At 42.8% G+C, this 23,041-nt stretch overlaps 1 protein-coding gene across 1 annotated transcript; it reads right to left on the bottom strand.

Annotated features, from left to right (window-relative positions):
• Nucleotides 1-2,673: 2,673 nt before the first annotated feature.
• Nucleotides 2,674-21,345, bottom strand: upf2 (UPF2 regulator of nonsense mediated mRNA decay). The gene is given in 22 exon segments (XM_084910014.1): nt 2,674-2,905; nt 2,907-2,952; nt 3,062-3,182; nt 5,464-5,605; nt 7,695-7,859; nt 9,061-9,159; nt 9,263-9,367; nt 9,754-9,908; nt 11,495-11,678; nt 11,853-12,128; nt 13,487-13,876; nt 14,027-14,143; nt 14,446-14,559; nt 14,677-14,785; nt 14,895-14,980; nt 15,072-15,175; nt 16,157-16,306; nt 16,387-16,578; nt 16,669-16,829; nt 16,900-17,679; nt 18,779-19,147; nt 21,258-21,345. Coding segments are annotated over 21 exon segments (3,903 nt in total). The 5' UTR covers nt 19,147; nt 21,258-21,345; the 3' UTR covers nt 2,674-2,866.
• Nucleotides 21,346-23,041: the final 1,696 nt, after the last annotated feature.

Below are 23,041 nucleotides of genomic sequence, written 5' to 3'. Positions count from 1 at the left end.
TTCATTTTTATTTAAGTAAAACTAAGAAGCGACACAAAGCTATAAATCAGCTCGTTGCACACCATCGGTCGCTGTTCGATTAGCACGTCTTTCTCTGCATCACTGGTCAGTTTACGAACACCCAACTCATTCGTCTTTTGCTGCTTCGCACAGAATTGGACCGAGCTGTTCATGGAGTCAAAAATCAATCAATCAAACAAACAAACAAACAAATCCCTTGCTAGGCTCGTGTAAAAGTTGTGCACTCGCAGATTTCAACTCCTAAAGACGAGTCACTTTTTCCTCTGCCTGGTGCAGTGGTGGCAGCAGGTGAGCCGATCTCGCCTCTCCCCGCCTGTCTCGCCATCAGTCTGCAGGTCAGCTGTTTCTAATTCGTTCTCTGGTTCAGACAGTTGTGTTTTTTTTGTCATCTCAGGTAACAGACAAAAAAGAAAGAGAGCCACCTGTCTGACCCCCTGACCTCTGACCCAATTCCCTCCCCCTGTCAGTTTTTCTTCTCCTTCTCCTGGGTGTGTTCATGTCAGGGGTTTGGTCTGTCCCCAGCTTCAGGGGGTGTCTGGAGAACTCGTTCCCTTGTTTTCGACCGGTTTCCCTTCCGATCTTCTCGTTTTCCTCTTGCGCTCTCTCTCTCTCTCTCTCTTTTGCTGGTTCATTCTCTCTCTGCCTCGCTTGCTCAGCCTGGGCCCAGACTCCCATCAGCGTCTCCTGGAGGACAGAGCAGGACATTTACTGCAGAGGTGCTGAAAGTAAAGCTAAAGCCTGACCCCTTCAAAATAAAACTACTGTGAAAAAAACATTTCTGTTAAATAAGATTAAATTAAAAACTAGACCTTTGAAAAAAGGTCAAACCAATTCAGACAATTTTTCGAACTTGGAAAACCTTAGACAAAATAACAGAAGAAGTTTTTGTATTTGCTTGTTATTACAAATCTGAACGTTGAGGTTTTGATTATCAAGGTTTTAAATGTCTACAACAGGGGTCGGCAACCCTGGGCACGCATGCCACAGCTGGCACGCGAAGGGTTAACTGATGGCACGACCATAGCTGGACTGGCCATCGCGCATTTGCCCGGTGGGCCGATGGTGATTTTTCGTTTTTATGGGCCGATGATTTTTTTTTTTTTTTGAAACGGTATAAACAATGAAAGGTGGTGGATTGGCCAGATGCTGGCAGATGTGTAAAAATAACTCAGTTGTTTGGTGGTGGCTATGGCGGAGCTTCCACAGAGGCCAGCAGGTGGATGAGGGAAAGGGGAGGCAGGAGGAGGAGAGACCCGAGGCGGCCGCCGGTCCGAGTGTCAGGTGAACTGAACTTCCTGCAGTCTGTCTGGGTCAGATATAAACCAAGTTTAGGTGTATTGTTGTGAGGAGACCATAAACAGCATTTGCATTTTCTGTGGTACAGTTCATTTGCTGTTATGGAGTTCTTGTTATGGATAAAAAGTGTCTTTTTTTGGTTTCAAAATAGCTGATAACTATTCGCTGATAGCTGCCAACATCTGCAAACAAATATAATTCTATAAAGTTGTTCTATATAGTGTATAGTGTTTTCCTGCTCAAGTTTCTTTTTTAATGTCTGGATTCCACTCTTGACTTTGGGGTTTTTCATACATACATAAGTTAAATGATTGACATAGTGACAGACTATTTGTGTGTTATACAAAGTAAAAGTGCTGTTTTTGTACATAGAGTCTGGTGTGTCTCTAGAACAAAACTACTGTTTGCTGTTAGTATCGGGACAAAAATATTAGAACAGGATGTATTTGTTTTTCAGACACCGAAAAAATTTTTTCATTATGCTCTAAGTCCAAGATTTCTTTGTTTTTTTGTTCTCTACCACCTAAAAGCTCCACCAACCAGCAGCAGCTAGCCTCTAACTGTGGACTACAGAGGCTGTTTAGAGCTTTTAATGTGAAAACAGCTTCCTGCTGCAGATGGAAATCCAGTCTTGAAGTCTGACGTCATTAGCAGTTTCCAGTTCCAAACTCTGCTTCGGGTCCCAAAGTAGTCAAACGAACACTGCCACATCACTGAGTTAGAAGTTAGCTCGCTAGTTTCCACCTTAACATGATATACCATTTTCTGACAGAGGAATTTCTGAAAAAATAAAATAAAACATACAACTCTGCTATCACTTCTGACATAAATGAAGACAGGAAACTAAACAGCAGTGACGTTTGTAGGGATACTCAAGTTGGGCTAGCTGGTATATAATGATGTGGTATGTGGTGGCTAGCTACAGAGCTATGGTTAGCATAACATAAACACAGTAAAGCTGGAGGATGAAGGCTAACTTTTTTCCACTCGAAAAAAAGTTAACGCGAGGGTTCCTGATGGTTAGGGACAAATGCAATCGCATGGCAGGATGCTGTAAACAGACCAAACTTCAGTCAGGAGAACAACTGTTAAAATCCATCCACGATACGAGGTTAGTCATTAACATACTGCTGCATTGGCTGGTTTTAAAAGCTAAGCTTTAAAATGAACAGTGGTAATAAAAACTGAGAGAGGCCAACAATGATCAATGACTATTTGCAAAATAGAGCAAAGATAAAGAGGAGTAGAATATAATAGGTTGTTTTTTTTTAAAGCCACTCAGATATACCGTCATAATAATAACGTCTCGTGTTGTGCTTTGGTTTTAGAGATACAACAAAGATGCACGAAGCGGTGTTGATGTCAAAATGTAACCAGGAATTGACCTTTATTTGTTTGTACAGGAAACAAATAACTAAATAAGCTTACTTGAACTCTCTGCACTAAAAAATGAGATTCAGTGAAAATGGAAACAAGATGTCCTCGATACTGAGATTTTTTTCTTGCTAAAGCCTCGCCTCTAGACTGCTGCAGCTCTGGCTCTTTTAGCCTACTCCAACTCATATCTTTGGTTTCTCTCCTGCTTCTCCTTGCCTGTCTCGCCTCTCCTGCTTGTCTCGCCTCTTCTGCCTGTCTCTGTTCAAAGAGACACCAACGAGGCGCTTTCAGTGCACGGTGAACTTAACAAACACTAAACTGACACAACCTGTAGCCAGACTGTCGCCGATTGGGGACAGAGCCTCACCTTCCTCCGGTCTTGAAGATGAGGTCGGCGTTGGGAGCGCCTTTCGGGTGCTGGTAGCGGGGACGCCGCTCCCGGTTGGTGTTGGCTGGAGCCGGACGCTGGGCCAAAGACTGCATCATCTCTGTGACATGGAAAGGAAAAAGGAACTTCAGTCAGAAAACTGATATGAAAAATATTTCACATTTCAACAGTTTATGACAAGAAGGAGACAAAAACCAAAAACAAGCAGACACAAACGGATGACTAATAAAAAAACTACGAGCATGGATGACTGATCTTGTCCTCTGTGTTAGCAGTTATTATGGCTTTTATCAGGCCGCTGCTGAATACATGTGTGTGAATGGGTGGATGACTGGATGTGTAAAGCGCTTTGGGGTCCTTAGGGACTAGTAAAGCGCTATACAAATACAGGCCATTTACCATTTACATGAACAGGAAGCACGTCCAGTGGCCTTACGCTTAATTTAAGCTTCTGTGTTGAGCCTACCTGCAACCTGCGAGGGGCATTTGTTTTGTTTTTTTTGTTGCCCTGCAGTTTCACCAACAGAACATTGTCATTCTAGTTGATTTAAAACGATGTGACTACGGTGAAGATTTAACATGTATAAACTGCACCTTAGTGGAATAAAATCAGCAACGTCCAGGACTGAACTACGTGGAACCAACAAGTAGCAAAACCTGCAGTTCCGCTGATGGCCACTAGCCAAACCCACAGACTTTCACGTTTAAATGACAAATTTACTGCATAAATAAAAAGCCTAGTTTGGTCTCCATAGCTTCTTTAGTCCTTGTTGACTTTAAATCACTACAAATGGATTTGTTGTCATTTCCCTTAGAGGTTTCACCCAGAGCCAAATTATATTCAACCACTCCTCCTCCGCTCCTCTGAGGTAAGCGGCAGCAGAAGAAAGTGAAGGTTTATCAGGACTCTTACATTTCTAGAGTAATTATTAGAAGCCAATAAAAACCTAATACGTTGAAAAAAATTAATCAAACTCATGCAGTCACCTTTTAACCACGCCCCCCGACAATACACAACTATAATAATGTGTGCAGATTTAAGGTGGAAATGAATAGGGGTGGGTTTTTATAATCGATTTATCGATTAAAATCAATTCTGGCTTGGATAATGTAAAATCGATTCATTAAAATCCTGAATCGATTTTTTAATATAAATTTATTTTGCCCGAAATGCCAGAATCTCTGGTGAAATCTCACAAAATTTCAACAACCACCAAACAGCTAAGACAGTAAATGAGAGCAGGAACACGGATTCTGCACAAAGACTTAAACACACAGCGCAACCCGCGGATCAGAATCAGTTAGATGTCGCCTTTCTCACAGTCAGGGCTGAAAGCCGACAGCTCGCTGATTCTGATCTGTCGGCGGGTCCGCGCTTTGTGTTCACGCCCTTTATGCGCTGATTCTAAAGCTGTTAGTTTGATCTCTCTCTCCAACCAATATTGACTGAACCAGCAGCAAAAGAAGATCCAAACTACGCTTCACATAAACATCGTCACGAATTCACTCTGACTTTTGCTGTTTTGCTTCGACCACGATGCACAGCTCTCCCTCTCTCTGTACTTCAAGAACAGTTTCCCGTCTAAAAATCTGTTTTCTGCATTATTCGCTTGCTTGTTACGCACAAGTCTACCGTTGTTTACAGCGCTGTCGGCCAATGTTTTTTTTTTTCGTTTTATATACTTCCGCAAAGAAAACCTAATTTCTGCCGTTCAATACTGAACAAATTTAAACTTTTTAAAATTATGCAAAATGCAAAACGCTTAGCCATGTCTCTAATAAAACCGCTGTAACTTCAGAGGTAACGTTCATATGTTCATTAATGGTTTTCTTTCGTTTTTGATCTACTGCAGAATATTTTTATAAAATCCCAGGCCAGGAAAATCATCTTCATGTTTTTCTGTGTTTTATCTTCAGCTACTTTGACACAAAGGCATCTGCTGTGATGCTCACACCTTTGATAAAGTCTGGAAAGTGTCAGCTTCCTTTTTATAGATACAAAAATATGTAAATGTACTGATCTGAATTATAATATTTCTGACTGTCAAAATTTCCCAGATTCAAATCGAATTGAATCGAATCGAATTAAATCAAATCCTGGATCGAATCGATTCGGGACCTTGTGAATCGGAATTGAATCGATTCTAGAAATCAGTGACGATACCCAGCCCTAGAAATGAACCAGCTTTTTCTTGTCAGTGTGACCTTGCACAGAGAAAGAACTTCAAAGGACTCACTGGGTAAGCAAAACAACACACCCTGATTTCAGGTCAAAGGTCACCGTTTGCTTTCACAGATCAGATATGAAACAGAAGCTGATCCACTCGTGTAACCTGGGCAGATGCGGTAACAAACAATAAACAAACAGTTTCCATGGTTACCCTGGTAGTCCTCCTGCTCCTGCCGCTCGTTGATGTCCAGAGTGAGCTTTTTCATTCTCATGCGCTCCTCCTGCTCGGCCTGCTGCTGGTTGAAGTGATTCGCCGCCAGGTGGGAGGAGAGCGGCACGTTCAGGATCTTATACTGTTCAGGAGAATGAAAGACAGTTTAGCTGGACAAAGGCATTTTTTTTATAAGTTCACATTCCGATAATTCAACAGCATTGTTTAAAGTTATCATTTTGTCTCAAATCGTAGATTAATTATATATGCTCGGATCAGCTCGTAAGTTGCAGAGTGCCCTCTGGTGGATAAACTACGCAACATCAACACTAATAACCTGGCTGAAGGGTGTTTCTCTGGTCTCATCTGTGCTTTTTAAATAGTATTCATCCATCAGATACCGATAGATGTCTCTCCATATCTATCCGGTATCTGATAGAAGTTGATAGTGATATATCAGCTCAGTCTTTTTGTGTAGGCGTCGCTGCTCAACCCCCCTCAACTCTGTCGATGTACTGTTGGCAACTTGCAATTTATTGTCCCCAAAGAGAAAGTTTGTTTCAGGACTCAAAGTATAAAGCATAGTAGTATTTCAGTCAGGTTCTAGTAATTACAGCATAGCATTTTTAAAAACGTTTTTTTAACTAATTAATTAATTAATTACAGTGTAGCATGACTACATGCAAAGTGTGTACAATGAGGTGGATAAACTAGAATTCACACCAGGCGTCGCGAATACAGGCAGATCTCAACTTAAATTATTTTAACTTCACACTGTATCATGAAAATCCATTCACTGGGATTCTCCTGACGCATGAGAGAATCGAGGAGAGACCGGTCGACTGAAGCAGAGCTTCACCTTCAGACAGATGGAAAACGGTAGAGGGCTCGAAGAAGCGTGCAGAAAGGAAGCTTCTGACAGTCTTTCTGTAGGGTGTACTCTGCGGTTTTCTTTAGGCCAGAAAGTGATTCATCTTGTGAAGTTACAATAGTGTTTGACTGACAGCAGAATTTCTTACTCTCTGAAAACTGATATCAGTCCCTCAACTGGCTGAGCCTGAGATTTCTAGAGCTACAGATCTCTCAGACACACCGACAAAGACGCCCTGTGTGCGTTGGCGTTTCTGGCAGCTGTTTTTCCGCTGCATGAAACCTCTGTGCACAGGCAAACTGCTGGACACACCCAGCAGCACAACAACCAGCCTCTGCCCTCAAACCACACATTCCACCACGCAGTGGCTGGCCTCAAAACACACACACACACACACACACACACACACACACACACACACACACACACACACACACACACACACACACACAGGTGTGTTTCTGTATGTGTGTTAGGACGCCTGCTGACATACACGCAGTTTTTTCCATCTATAGTGCTGAAACTGTTTCTCTCAGGAAGCCTTACATACATAATGGGCACAGTTAGAGAACACAGAGGGGCATTTAGCAGGAAATTTTCCTCAGAAGGACATGAAGACCAGAAACGGAGCAAAAAGAGACTCATTAGTGTACCAACATCCACCTCAGGGGTGCAAACATGACTCTGAATGATAAAGCTGCTGAATCAATTTCAGACAGAAGCAACATCAACGGTCCTGCAGAAATGCCCTCCCTAGAATAGATAGACACTGAAACTGGATCACATAAAGTACACACACACACACACACCCAAAGTCAACATTATTAAGCATTCATTTATGCACAACATCTCCTTAAAGAACAACCAGGATGAACTTTAAAATTGTTCATCCTGCAGAGAACAAATTAGCAGAGCTAACAAACACATAGGCTGCTTTTGTGAACTACAGGAACTACAGTCCTGCACTCTGTGAGTGGCAGCTAAAGGAGATTGTTACTGTAACCTGCAGTTGCAGGAGCGAGAGCTGGTTCATGGTGCAGACAGTTTTCACACCTGATCGCTCCACTATTCATCGCCATTACGTGTAAATTCTACCGTTAATGTGGAATATTTTAGAAACCTTAAGTGCAGGACTCAGTGTACCCTGCAGGATCATTCCACAGAAGATCGGCCAAATAACTGTAGCATACTAATCGAGTTACAAACCCTTAGAAGATTATTTTGGCCGAGAAGGGTAGAAGATGAACCCGGTATCAAAATGTGGTTAAAAAAAAACCAGACTTTTCACCTGCAACAAACTGCTGTGACCAGCCTGATTTTTAAAGAAGTGCAATAGCTTGGCACATAGATGCCACCTTACCTGCTGCTTATTGCCTTTGCGAGTCAGCATGACAAACTGCATGGTATCGGAGATGTCCGAGTCTCCCTCGCTAATGCATGGCTGTCCCTTCTTCAGCTGACTCTTCAGCTGCAGAGGAATGGCAACATCCAGCTGGTGCACCTTCACCGCCTCGCCACTACGCTGCTGCAGTGACACAACACACAGTGAAGAGTCAGTCTGCGAGGTCTGGATCAAAGCTGAGGAGACCTGTACTACTATGTTTTCTTATGTTTGTAAAGTGCTTCTTTTCACTGAGCAAATTCATCATGTCCAGAATATCCCATCATTATCTGGCTTACATCAGCAAGATGGCTACCAATGCCATAAGGCTACCTGGGTTTCAATCTAGCTGTGAGCATGTTCACATAAAAGAGACAAAGAAAAACAGTGTAATAAAGGCCAAAAGCTACAAATCTGCTGTTAAAAGAAAAACGCTGCATGTAGCTATGAAACTGTGCACGTGTTTTTAGTCGTTATTATGAGTGCAGAAAGGATAAGTAATGAAAACACTGCAAATAATAATGTTAAGCAGATTCATCCAGACAAAGAACAATCAGACTAAACACACCTGTATACTTTTAAATAAAGGCATTTCTACAGACGGTGTGCCTTTCCTAAACCAATGGTACAAAGACTTTTTGAAAATTTTACATTTCATAGTTCAGCAAGTGCAAAGCTTGGTAGTCTGCTTTTAGGATTATGCTGCTTTATTAAAGCTTAACAATGACATTGCTTGTAGTCAACATGAGGTGGTCTCTGAAAACGTAAACTTTCATATATCTGCACAGCCAGGCTCAAGGAATCTTCCCGAATGGTGACGCTCGTTTCCGGTGAACTGATTACGCAGAAAGCAGTGATTTTGTGCATATCCATCTCTTATCCGGGAGACAACCTGTTCTGAGGCAGGTTAGGTGTGCACTTTAAGTTACCATGGTGATGTACCACAGTAATAAGTGAATCCTGAAAACCCAGGGTTACCCCTGCTTCATGCTACAGGCTTCACCTCTCCCTCTGTTTATAAATTTCAAGTTAATGGGAGAAAGCATACCTAATCTTTTGACACTCTTGTAAGTTAATGGACAGTTGCAACTGACAAATAAAGGCTATCTCATCATCATCATCTCATCATCGTCTGAGCCTGTGATACACTAGCTTCTGTCTGAGGGACATCATAAAGATTCTTATCTCCTGATTACACTCTTCTCTTTGATGTTTTTAGAATTCAATCAAAAATTCAGAGTGCATGTGTGTGCGCGTGTGTGTGTGTGTGTGTGCGTGTAAGTCAGTAAAGCCTTTTGTAGCATAAAAAGTACTTCATGGCCAGTGTGGCGGCAGGACGCTATACCTGCAGGTTTTCCAGCATCATCTTGTCCAGAGCCTGAATGAAGTCCTCGTCCTCAGCGCATGCCACGTGCTTCAGCCCGCCGCCACGGATGGTCACCTCCTGCACACACAGGCAGCAAATCAACATCAGCAAAAGCACAAATCTTTAAACCAACAAAATGTATTAAATCTGGATTTATACACAGACATTTCCCATTGCTTACATTGTTCTCCTCGTCAGTCTCGTTCTCCTTGTTGGAGTCGGTCAGGTAGTCCGTGTTCTCTTCTTCCTCTTCCTCCCTCTCCTCCTCTTCATTCTCTGACCCTTCCTGTTGGAGAAAAAAAACCCAACACAAAACAAAACAAAAAAAACAGTCATAGCTATATTTCTGTTTTTGCTGGCCATGCAGCTCTCAGGTTTTTTGATCTGCAGCCGGGTGTGCATGAGTGTGCGGCTGTGTTGGATGTGGGGGTATTATCCGAGTTCACCTAATGACCAGGAGAATACTGCGGTGGGTACCTGACCACTATCTTGGAGTTTTGAAACCAGATGTTTCACTTCTGGGCACTGGGCTCCACCACCCTATGCTAGATGCCACTGTTAACTTTAGACTTTAGACTAGGGTTGAATATTTAGCATTTCCTGTAAGTTTGTTCTGTTGCAAGATGGATTTTGTTTGAGGAAGAACGCCAGAATGGGGGAGTCAACACTCACATCCTCTTCCTGTTCGTTCATTTCGCTTTCATTGCCCGACTGCTCTTCGGTCTCGGCGCCTCCCTCTTCATCATCGTCCGCGTCATCATCTTCCTCGTCAAGACCCTCCCCTTCGCTCATGGCACTGGAGCGGCCGTCCTTCTCCATGGCCAGACCTGCACAAGAAAACGTGGAAAGATTCCTCTTTAGGACACGTAAGACTAAAACAATCAGGAGAAATTATATCATAAATGCCTCCGAGCCCAGCCCAGCCTGGGAGAGCAGCTTTACTCAAACAAAACCCTCAGTTATATATAGAACAAATATTCCAGAGGAAAATTGTTGTTTCTATGAAGCTCGTCACAGAGCATAATTATGCAAGAAAAGGTAACGGCGAAGAAATTAAGTCTGGCAGTGGCGTGGAGTGGAAGATCAGGTCTTGTGTGACTCAAGGACTGAGGAATGTCCGATCCTGGTTGAAGTATGAAAGGTAACAATAGCTCCACTGTTTAGCTTCAGGGGCCTTCATCAATCACACTCCTCTCCTACATTCCCACACACAAACACACGCTTACTGCTTATCTACCTGCATAAAGGTTTACACACATAAACACAACAGTGATGGAAAGCTACTGATTACATGTACTTTTATACAGTTTTGAGGTACTTCTGGCTTGTGCTGCTAATCACACCGATGGGGATGTATTAGCAAAGCAGCTGTTAACCTTATCTCTCTCTCCCATTAATGCCTCTTTGGAGGAATCCAACTCCAAGGAACTACTTTCCCCCCCACTTTTACTCTAAATAACTGAGTACTTTACAGCTCATGTATCTGTACTTTTACTTGAGTACAGGATCTGCGAGGGTGTCCTGCTCTCAGAGGGCGCAGCTGTGGTTTACATTTTTCTCAGCACATTCCAGGTCAACACCTTGAAACTGTTAAACAAAGCTCACGTTGCTGCGCTGTTATCAGGCCACAGAGTCAGATACACCTGCTGCGCAAACACTTCCTTCTTCCTCCTCTCCAGATATCATCGTCCTGATTGTGTTTTGGTTTTTACATTCCTGAATATTCATATTGTCTCTGAGCTCAGATTCTGTGTCGTAAAGATTGTAGTTTCGGGGTTCGAGAAAGAGGTGTTAGGGGTTGCAGCTTATTTACACCTCAGTGGTGAATCTTAACCTCCTAAGACCCGAACTCTTTCATGGCATACATTTTTAATTTCTCTTTGCTATTTGGGCTGATTGGGACCTGATGAATGTAAAAACAGAGAATTACATGAGAGTGCTAGAAGAGGTGTACAGACAGCACTTGAAAGAAAATCTCTTAATCGTCACATTTCAGACACTCAACAGACAAAATGAACAAAACAAATGAGTGCATGTCACATGTTTTATCAACAGCACACAAATGCATCTTTGGTGAGATCAGATCTCTCGAGGTTATCAGGCTAGATTAAACTGAGGTCCAGAGGAAGTCTGAAACAGTCGTCATTGATTTTAAAAGATCCTTCCTGAAGTCTCTGTAATGAGTGGGAGTGCATGTATTCGGCATTTTAAACAATGAGTTCAAACCTGTTCGACAGACAAAGCAGAGGGAGAGAGAGGAGCGACACAGCATGCTCGCTTGCCCTCCCACACACTGGGGAATGCTGCTCTGCCAGGACAACGGAGAGCAACCAAACCGGCAACACCAGCTGCTACACCAACGGCGTCATGCTCCACGCACATTAAAGATGATGACTTAGCGTCACCCTCCTACCTAGTTTGACGAGCACTTCTCTCTCCAGGTCGCTGACTTGCTTGATGGCCTCCTCCAGGGAACTACTGAGCCTCATCTTAGGCCTGAGCAGCTCCAGCGTGTCGCTGATCATGTAGTCGATATCGATGGGGAACGGGTGGTCCTTGGTCCACACGTCCAGGCTCTTTTTCCACCATATGTACCGCTGCAGACACACAACAACATCTCACTTACTTCACCCCTGACCAGAACACCTCCTGAGCAGACCTCACAGGTCTGCCAAACTCAAAACAGTGGCACAGTGATTATACCCAGTAGATTTTCAGAAAATATCAGGGTTCCCGAACATAAAGTATAGGCACTTTAGGAGGTTACGTGCCTGGAAGTAGATGAGGAAACAGTCTAGCTTCCTCTTGCTGGAGCCTCGATCGAAGTATTGGCCGCAGGTATCAAGCAGGGTGCAGACCAGGCGGATGCGGAACAAATGCTCTGGGGGGTCCAGAGGGCTGGGATTGCCGTCCTGATTCACGCCGAAGGAGATGAAGGAGAAGAGGGTGCGGAAAATGACGGCCGACTCCACCATGCGGTAGTTGTAGAGCTCGCCCAGGAACTTGGCGCTGCTGATCCGCCGTTGGTTGAACTTGGGCTGGTTGACCTAGGAAGGAAACAGCGAGGGAAGAAGAGGAGATCCTAAATTGAGATGTCCAACAATATAATATAGGATGCTGCAGGGGAGAAGAAAAGGAAAATGGAGGAAAATTCTTAAAGCTTTTTGCTGCAGGGCTCAAGACCGCCAACGTCCTGGTTGCTAGGAAAAATGCTTGAATTTCGACTGGCTAGACTGTTTTGAGGTCAGATGGAGGCCAGATCAGGGTCAAAGGGTAAGCATGGCTTCTAAAATATGCAAGTAAGCATTTGCAGCTGTGACACAGGCACAACTGTTTGTGTTCAATTATTTTTTTGTAAAATCACAACCTCAGCCAAGCAAATGGAGTCCGACAACATTCCAACGTGTCCTGCAACACGTAGCAGACACAAATGACACAGCAACACAGGTGTCCGCTTCAATCAGCTGCCAGTCAAGCAGATAGCATCGGGGTTTTTTGATCGTCCTGTCCATTCAATGCTCCTGATCTCACCTCTCCTGCACTAAACGTCCCAAATATGTGACACACGAAGCATCTGCAGCTTCAAATTACAGCGAGGTTAAAGACGTCCAGAACAGTTATTACAACTCAAAAAAACAAAACAAAACAAAAAAAAACCTCCTCAGATTTTCATTTTTAATTTCCGCTTTTTAGTTTTGCAAGTAAAAACAACATCTTTAGTTTAGTTTTTAGTATTTTTTTTTAGATAACTGCAGTTAGTTTGTAGCCTTACATGAACATGAATAATTTCTATCACTCGACTGGAGATCCTTTTTATTTTTTGTGTGTAAGCAAACATCAGGGCCAACTGAAACAGTTTTCCCAACATGTAAAAAAAAAAAGAAAAAAAAGAAAAGAAAATGTAGGAAATAAATACATTCAAGAATATAAAGAACACCCGCTCTTTGGCACTTATTAGTGAAGCATGAATGAAAAAAAGGACTAGATTTCTCAGGAGAAAGCTGAAGAGAAATAATATCGACAGCAAGAAGGAGCAACGTCCTTCTAGCTTCTTCGATATGATCTCTGACTGAATGTGACCGGAGTGAAAGTAAACAAGCGAGCTCGAGAGAGAAAAAGAAAGCAAGCTTCGCCATGGTCTGATCTTTCCACAGTCTGCAGTTAAATAAAACCTTTTGCACACATTCAGTCTGCTCATTGTCATGGATACCAGAAAGGAACATTGTGGGTCAGCATCAGACTGATAATACATTCCAAATGTTGGGCCAGTGCATCCCTAATGGCAATAAATATAGAAATTACTGATCAGAGAATCAAATTACAGTCCTATAAACTACTAAGGGGTCAGTTAAGGATGAAACACAAAACATATCTTGTTTTCAGACTTGATTGTGCTTCTCCTTACCTCCATGCCGAGCCGGATGTCCTCCAGGACACCGTCCACCACGTGGATCCCCACGTCCTCCTGGTAGGCCACCAGGCCAGCCAGCAGGTTGGCCACACAGTGGATGCTGTTGTACTTCACGTTCCAGATGTTGACCATGCAGCAGATCAGGTAGCTCTTCACCTCGGGGTCCTGCCATGGCAGCTTGCGCATCTGCCTCAACACCTTCTCTGTGGTGACCTTGGACAGGTCCTTGTAGAGCAGTTTGCAGATGTACTCCTGCAGCGGCGGCCTCTTCTTCTTCACAGTCTTCTCCATGGGCGGCGGGTTGCAGTAGTAGTAGGCGTTCTCCACCATGGTCACGTAGCGGGCATCAAGGTGCTGGGCCTGCTTTTTGCGCATCATTTGTTCCTGGAGCACACATGGGACAAAAGTCAGGCTAAAAACCACTCATTTATCTTCATATTCAAATATTTTCTCTGTTTTTGTCCTTTTCTATATCACATTCTAGTTATCTGCTTCAAAGTGAACAGAAGCCCAGCGAAGAGGACCAGTACTGACCAGCAGGACGCTGGTGCGCAGGTGAGAGTCGGGGGATCTGAAGAGGAAGCGGCCGCAGGTCTCCAGCAGTGTGCAGGCCATCTCTATGTGATGGTGCGTAAAATCAGACAGCAGCATCTGGAGGAGGAGGAGACATGGACAGAAATCTATAACAGCTAAGCTGGATGTCGTCTCGCCGGCTGTGTTGTTATTCTGATGCATGCACACAGCAGAGTGAGCTCTGGAAGCATTTTGTGCTTGTTATCACAGTGAGGATGAAGGTAAGTAAGTTTAGTTTTTCACATCTTCATCTTAATGTGGCATTTTGTTTGTGATCTGATTGGATGAGCAGAGATGTTGCTAAAAGTGTTTGTTTTCTTGTACAGGGATTTAAAGACAAACAGCCTGATGTGACTCAGACAGTGGCTTCTTTCACCCACCTTGAGACACTGAAGTGTGTCTGTCTTCGAGAACATCTTGAACTTGGCCAACTCGCCGATAAATCTGACGGTTTTATTCTTGGTCTCGATGTTGATCTGATCCTTCTTCCGAATCTAGAAACACAGATTCGATTCATAATGTTGGAAAGTGTTTTTAATGCAAACATGATGGAAAAAAGAAAAGTATGACAAATCTATTTAAAACCTGATGTAAGTGAGCAGAGGACCTACATGAAACCTGAAGTCTCCCTTCAGCATGGAGCACAGGTCCTCCGCCACGTCTGACATGCATGGATGCAGCGTCGCCACCAGACGAGAGTAGAAGGGCAGGAGATCCAACCTGCAACAGGAGAATGACTCAGTGCACCTCTCACAATCACACAATCAGTCATGATGATAGCACCCCCTTGTGGTGCTTAAAGGTAAATGCTAAAACAGATGAAACCTACCTCTGTCTGGGGACAGTGAAGAGAGCACGGACAAGCTTCCTCCTGTTAGACTTGGTGTTCATGTTCATGCAGAAGTCCATGGCAGCCTGTAGGAATCACCAGAGCTCATAAACCTTTACAAACTATCCAACATCTGGAAGCTCATTGTTTTCCTTGGATCAGTGTGTCTGTCCTCACCTTGTCTATGAGGTCTCTGTTGACACAGTTGGGAAGCTGCTGGATGAAAGCATCCACGATTAGCTTCAGGTGAGACCCCGTGTTAGCTTCCTCGTCCTCTTGTTCTGCACAGACACAAACAAATGTTCACTTTGTATGCAGTTCAAATGAAACCAATGCAATGTGTATGTTCCACTTATTGTTCATAGTTTTGTCTATACAAGGATTTCTGCACCATTTTAAAAACTCAAAGTATTAGGCCACATCTCTTAATCTCTGAATTCAGATATTTTTAGTCCTACATCCATGCAGTCTTCCTTTTTGTGAAACAAAAAAAGAGGATGCCACTACTGCAACTAGTCAGTTCATAAGATTTCTTACCTCCTAGATATTACAAAATCAACTGTAAGTCAGCGCTGCTTCTGTGAATCAACTGCCCCCATCTCATCCTGCTGCCGTCATCCTCCTCTGTCACACCAACCCTTGTACGTCCTCCTTCACTACATCCATCCTTCCTCTCTAATCTTCTTCTTTTCCTTCTGCAGCTTCTTTTCCTTCTTGTCCTCTGCAGCTCCATCTTCATCATCCTTTATCTGATATATCCACCAACCCTCCTCTGCACATGTCCAAACCACCTCTCTGTCTACTGTTACACTTCTGACCCAAGCATTAGGTAAATTCATACATTCCAATCTGTAGAACCTACTTGCAGAAGACCCAGTAAATCTCACAGACTGCATAAAAGATGGAGTAGGTGCCATCTAGTGGTCTACAAAAAAACAAAGCCAATACTTGAGTGACTTAAGCCTGCATTTCTTCTAAAGGCCAGCAGAGAGCGCTTCTGCGAGCTGTTAAAGAGACGTTTATGATGAAGCAGCCTTTGGCTCCTCTGATATTTGACCTCAGTAACCATTTTCCTGATGAGTTTATGGGCTAGTTTTAAGTCCTATTGTTCATTTAGTAAATTATAGTCTAATCAGATTAAAGGACAAACCGGTGTATTTTCATTGGCTAACTTGTGATTAAACACTGTCAGCCAATGAGCATGCAGTAACACATCATCACAGAAGTAGTACAGTAGCTGTTTTCTGGAAAATCCTGTTTACCTTGTTCATCGAGCAGTTTTTTGGCCAGCTCTTCATTTTCCACCTCGTCTGGTCCCTCTAGTTCAAGAGGTTCATCTGTGATGTCCAGAGCCTCGAGCTCCAGCTCCAGCTCCTCTGTTGTGCTGCCCGCATCCTTCCCCTCTCTGCCATCTGAACCCAACAGCAGCACGGTCAAAACAAAGTACACAAATCTCTTCCTTTTTTGTAAGCATGGTTGTTTTATAACATACCTTTGGCATCCTCCTTCTCTTTGCCCTGACTGCTCTTCTCGTTGTCCTTAAAGAGGATGGCGGGCACAAATGCCTTCAAGTCCACCAAGTTCTCATAGAAGTTACGAGCGTCTTCGTCTTCCCAGATCCCTCCCTCCAGGTCGTACTCTCCAGGCTTCCCGGGGGTGAAGATGTCGATCCCGGGGCCGTGCTCTGTGACAGCAGAGCCGTGATAATATCAGATATTAACAAAAAATTGACAGGGTATAATATGAGGAAGAAAAAAAATGTGAGGCCACACACCCTCCTGCACAGTCTTGTCCTGAGGCAGCTCGGGCATGTTTTCGTCCAGCAGATCAGCCAGAGACTGAGTGTTGGCCAGCAGCTTCTGGTAGGAAGTGGCAAATTCCTCGTACTGCTTGTGTCGGTCCTCGCTCAACTCTCCTTTGGAATGCAGGATCCGCCTGAAGAGGACAAAAAGTTAGGTATGCTCAAACAATCACGCAGTGGTTTCCCATAACAGCTGAACCTCACCTGTTCTGTCTCTCAATGTTCTGCAGCTCCCGGTGGTCCTTCTTCAGGTGTTTGGTGAGAGATGTGAAGTATTCCCGCAGAAGATTCTGGAAGGGCTGCTGCTTCTCACTGCTGATGATCTCGCTGGGAGGGAAAGCCAAGCCAAACTTCTCGGCCGCCAGTTTCACCTTGCGGGGCACCAGCCCAGCAATGTCGTCCCCGCAGTGCTTACAGAAGCTGATCACCACGGAAACATGGGTGTGTGTCTCGCGGTCAGCCCCAATTATGTTTTTCAGCTGCTCGTAAATGAGCGAGAGACCCTCTTTGTCCGTGAAGAGACCGACGATGGTGAGCTCGGCGATGAAGCGGAGGTCTGTGCGCAGCTTGCTTACGTTGGGTGCCTTTTCCTCCTTCCTGGCTTCAAAGTGCTTCTTCCAGGCCTGCAAGAGCAACGGGGCAAACTCGGCGTACCTCTGGTGGAAGAGCGAGCACAGATGGACCGCGCAGCCGACATCTGAGATCTTCAGCTTCGCTTCCACAACGGAGCTCACGGCCTCACCGATGTACTTGCTGAGGTTGAGTGAGGCAAAGTCGTTGGAGAGTGAGTCTCGCTGCTGCTCGGTCAGCGTGCGCAGCTTCTTCACGAAGGCGGTGTTCTTTTTAAGGCTCGAGTCCAGGCGGCTAAAGAAGGCCTCTTCAGGACGACCCTCCTGGGCATTCTGGTTCTTGCTGCGCAGTTCCTTCCTACACTGATGGCGCTCCCATGCCTCCTGGTACAGCTGATGCCCCTCCTCCTTCTCCCTGCAGAGATGGGGTGACCCGCAGAAAGAGGCGTGATTAAAGCAAGATAGTGAAACCAGTGCAGTTGTTTCGGGTGCTACGGTGGCCCTAAGACTAACATCAGGGGTTGAGATGGATGGTGGTGATCAACTCTGGCTCTGCGAAAGGTCAAGTCAAACATATACACGCTGGACCAGCAGACACATCACTTCCTCTTATGTTTATTTCTTAAATGAAGGTCATGCTGACATCAACATGCTTTTAAAACATAAAAAAACATGTTCTTGTATCGGGTTTTTAAAAGTAGGAGACACAAAAGAAAACTTTCATCTGCACACAGTGTATGACAAACTTTTAACTTAAGGTTTAAGTGGCTGAGCTTTATCACTACATTTTTTACATGTTACTGTATTAAGTATTTTACACAAAGGCCACATGGAGATATTCAAATAAACTCACCTGATCAGCTTGCATTTGAACTGAACTACGGCCATTTTAGGGAATCTAGAAATTTTGTGTAGTTCATTTATTACATGCAAATTTACAGCTTTTAAACCCAACAGATTAAACTGTGCACAAGCAGATGAAGCACTGATGTGGAGAGGTTTTGTATTTCTAGTACATTAGGACCCCATTAAAGATCATCTTTGAATTCAAAATGTTCTTAATTTACATTTATCTTCAAATTTATTAATGCTAAATTAGAAAAACTACAGAGATTCATCTTGGGATAAAGATGTAGGTCAAACCGCCATTTTATCAGCTCTTATGTAGCCAAATCTCCATTTTATTGTGAATTTTTGTGCAGTGTATTATTCTACAGACTTTAAAACAAGTCTTTGTATGCCTTCCCCACTCTTATTATGCTTATATACTAATGAGCCTCAGCATAACCACTGACCAAAATTTGTGCTGGATTTTGACGATAATGTTGTTCTTCTATATGATGTGGACCAAGATCACAGCCCTGCGCTTGGCAGATTTGTTAACATTGGTGTGTCCACACCTTCCTCCAATAAGTGTGGCTAAGATTAAGTAAGCGGTAGCATTGATCTAAATGGCATTTTAAACATTGCTAAAATCGCTATTAACTCAGAATTTAACAATCAAGATGACTTACTTGAGGAGGGCAGCCTCCTCCTCACGTTGTCTTTTGGCTTCCTCCTCTTTAAGCTTCCTCTCCTGCTCCTCCTGCTGCCTTTTCTCTTCCTCTTCCTTCTTCTTCTGCTCCTCCTCTGCCTTCAGTTTTTCCTCCTCTTTCTTCTTCCGCTCCTTCTCCTCCTTCTTTTTCTTTTCTTCCTCCAGCCGCTTCCTCTTCTCCTCCTTGCCGCCGTCTTTTTTGCCGCTCATTTTGGCCTCGTCTTTGGCCTTGTCCCGAGCAGATGCCGGCCTCCTCTCAGCCTCCCTGTCCTTCTCCTTTTCCTTGTTGCTGAAGGTGCAAACATCTTTCTCATCCATGTTTACTGAGCGCTTGCGTTCAGCAGGCATACTGAGGAAGGACAACGAGAAAAGCTTAATGGCAATAGATGCTGCTGTATAAGTTAAAGAATCATACAACCATCTGTGCTTTTTTGAAAATATTTCCATCAGCCTCTTACTACTGAAATATTAATTATCAGCTTTATTATTAAATATTCTGATTTCCTTTGATTCTATTCGACCATCCAATTTAAGAAAAAACCCTCAGGAGGGTATGGAACTTGTTGTCCAAAATCCTCAAATCAACAATCCAACCATTTACGATCAAACTAACTCAGCTTATATGGGTCCAAGTTACATTTACACCGAATAATACAGTCAAGTATAAAAACATTTATACTTTTAATTTATTTTTTTTACATGCACATTCCACTGACAATGTGACATACAGTGCTGTACTTTGCAGCTGAGTTTCATTCCTGATGTTACTGAGGTAATAAGCTGCACATATAACATCTATCTGCAGATAATAGTGCACTTATAACATACTGTAAATAAGAGAATACATGAAAATATGGCACCTGCATTTTAAATTGAAACTCTGATAATAACCTGCTCCCAACACAGTGATGTGTTCAGCATCAGTTACCATGGTGATTTAGCCAGCTAAAAAGAGAGACACTGAAACCTCTGATTTGAATCTCAAGACAGCTCACTAAACCATTCATCTCACTTCAGAGTACACCCCTCTGGACTCTCACTGTGGGTGGGGCTGCAGGTACACTCAGTAGCAGTGAACTAAGTGAGGAAACGATGTACAGTATCTCACAAGTACACCCCTCACATTTTTGTAAAGATTTTATTATATTTTTCCATGGGACAACATGAAAAGTCATGTCTGTTCTGTTTGTAAAAACTTAAAAGTTAAAAATAACAATTTAAATAAAATAAATAAATAATAATCAAGTGGACCACTTGGAAAAATAAATCCTTTGGGCATTTCTTTTGTCCTTCAGACAATAATTCTGATTGTTACAGTGCTCAACGGAACATTCAAAAAAATAAATAAATCTATTGGGCCATTTTCATTTAGGCATTTACTCACTTTTGTTGGCAGCGGTTTAGGCAATAATGGGTGTGGGTTGAGTTATTTAGAGATGACAGCAAATTTACACTGTTGTACAAGCTGTACACTCACCACTTTATATTGTATCAAAGTGTCATTTCTTCAACGTTGGCCCATGAAAAGACATAAGAACATATTTACAAAAATTTAAGGGGCAGACAGATACATCTATATCAATTCATTTTGAAGATGTTTTGAAACAAATCAAAAATAAGTAACTAAAATTAAACATGCACACAGACTATCGTTGTACTGCTGTGTGTGAACCGCACAGATAAGCCCAACGATTTCCTGTTTACCTGACACATTAAAACAAATTCAGGATTGATATAAACTAAAAGTCACGTCTAAAGTCTCCAGACACAAAATGGAGGAAAGGTCATCGTGATGAGATGTCATAAGGGCCTAAAATTAAAAAATAATTCAGTTTAATCAAACATTCAGACAGAAACTCCACGTAAACACGGCTGAACGGGCCCTGCAGGTGAGCAGGTAAAACAGGCGAGAAGCTCCTTAAAGCTGACACCTGTCCGCGCGTGTAAACGCCGGTTGGTTTTTAAAAAGCCAAGCCGTTTTTAAAAAGAAGAGATTAACGTTAAACGTGTAACGTTGTTCCACTGTAAACGCTACGTTCAACAGAATCAACCTTTTGGGGTTGAACTTGTAATGTTAAAGTCAGCGTGACAGCCGCCCACGCAGACTCCGCCTGTTATCCGCCAAACCTCCGCTACACCTGCGTCAGCCTCCTCCATGTGAACAGCTTAGCAGAAGCTTCACTTTAAAAGACAAGGAGAAAGCCGCGTTCACAGCGCCCAGCAGACGCTGCGACGTTTTTAAACGAACAAACAAATTTATAACAAAAAAGAGCTAGCGTTAGCACGGCTAGCGAGTTTAGCTCAAATGGACTTAGCGAAAACAGCCACAAACAAACGCTTAGACAGCGCAAAACTGACAGACAGTAATTACAACGCAAATTTACAAACATACAGCAAGCACTCCCTGTTTAGAGAAGCCTGGTTTCTTCTAAATAATATGTAAAGATGAGCGGGGTTACCTGTTAGCCGTTGCAAAACAAACATCGGTTCATCCGTGCTGGTTTCCGGGTGAACAGCATCAGGACCCTCTCGTTTTGGAGTTCCAAATTATGCCTGATTAAAAATATATAAGTTACCTTACATTTTTTCCGATACATGAGAGCATTTTTATTCTGGGCTTTCTAAACGATTACCTTAACAATTTAATCTTCAAAGAAGTGAATAATATTGTATTATATATTAAAATTATTGTCTCCCCAACAGCCAGCATTCCAGACTGCTAACAGGTCAGATAATATATACATACATATATATGTATGTATGTATGTATGTATGTATGTATATATATATATACATACATATATATAAACATTGCCAGGTTTTTAATGTTATGCATTGATAACAGAAACTGTGAAGGACAAAAGAGTCCTACTGAAGAAATAATTATATTCTGTCTGCAATTTTAACTGTTATTTCTATTTATAATTTTTCACCACTAGTTAACAGGAGCTTTAGGTTACCTGTGGGTGATTATTCCACAGTCTTCTTTTCGTTAATCACTAATCAGCACACGTCTGGGCTGTGAGCAGGTATTAGTTATATCTGTGAAAAGGTTACAGTTGATAATGGCTGTTTAATGCCCTGATATGACTCAACATGGGTACTGCAGGTTTTCAACAAGCAAGTAGAGGTGTTATTATGGACTTTCTTCTTTACCGGTGTCAGTTATTTGCCTTTCAGTTACTTCTTAAATCTCTTAAATGGTTTTTTACTTCATGCCTTTGTTCTTTTCCCTATATTTGGTCTATCCAGGTTTAGCTGTTCACATCTGTGTCTTCTTTACCAATCAGCCCTCTGCATATATTTTGACCTACTACCCCCTTTTCCTAATCAGTTTATGTTGATTGTAATGGAAGAAATTATGAATTCAAGGAAAGATGCAAAGGGAAATTCATAAGGACTTCAGAGGATCCACTTCCACCTTCAGAGGAGCTCCACTTACAAAAGCCTCCTTAATAATGTGACATTGCATGTTGTTGATGCAGGTGTGTAGACAGACTACCAAAAGATGAAGGTGTGTGTGTGTACATGTGTGTGAATGAGAGGAAGACAGGTGGAAAGGTGAACATGCAAGTAGAGGCAGCGAAGGTGGATGAGTTTAAATACGTGAGGTCAACCATCCAAAGCAACCGACAGTGCACGAAAGAGTGAAGAAGACAGGGTGGAGTGGTTAGCACTGAGACAGACTGACTCCCGTCCTATGGTAGCAACCCTCAACCGGATAAGCAGAAGAGAATGGATGTATGGTTTAGAAGACGTTGGCAGATACAACAAGACAGAAAGGCTAGTAATAGAGATGAAGATGTTGAGATTTTCATTTGGACCAGTGGGGATATTTCAGGTTGACTGGTTGACAGCAGACAAAGGCTGAGATTGTTTGGATGTGCAGAGGTGGGAAGTAGATTAAGAAGATGGAGAATAAGCAGCCTAAAGTTTAGAGATTAAAAACATATCACTGGGTTATGGCATGAAATGAAAAACTCAATATTTCAGGATATTTGTAGATTCTATCACCTGTCAGTTATGCTGATTGTCTTTAATGACATTTGAATGGTGGTTTGCTGTGAATTGTGAGACCACATGATCTCCTTTGTTTTTAGAAAATATTAAACAAGGTCGTAAAGGAAGCACTGAAGTACTTTTCCCAAGTATTCACAGAATTCAGACAGCTCTTATTGTGGCTGCGCTTCAGGGACACTTCACTCAGTTAGAAACTTTCCCAAGAGAAATGAACTATTCAGCT

Source organism: Perissodus microlepis, chromosome 17 (assembly GCF_051167445.1).
Source record: "Perissodus microlepis isolate ML-2025 ecotype Zambia chromosome 17, ASM5116744v1, whole genome shotgun sequence".
Classification (NCBI taxonomy): domain Eukaryota; kingdom Metazoa; phylum Chordata; class Actinopteri; order Cichliformes; family Cichlidae; genus Perissodus; species Perissodus microlepis.
The sequence above is the reverse complement of the archived record's forward strand: the minus strand, read 5'-3'. Positions and strand labels throughout refer to the sequence as shown.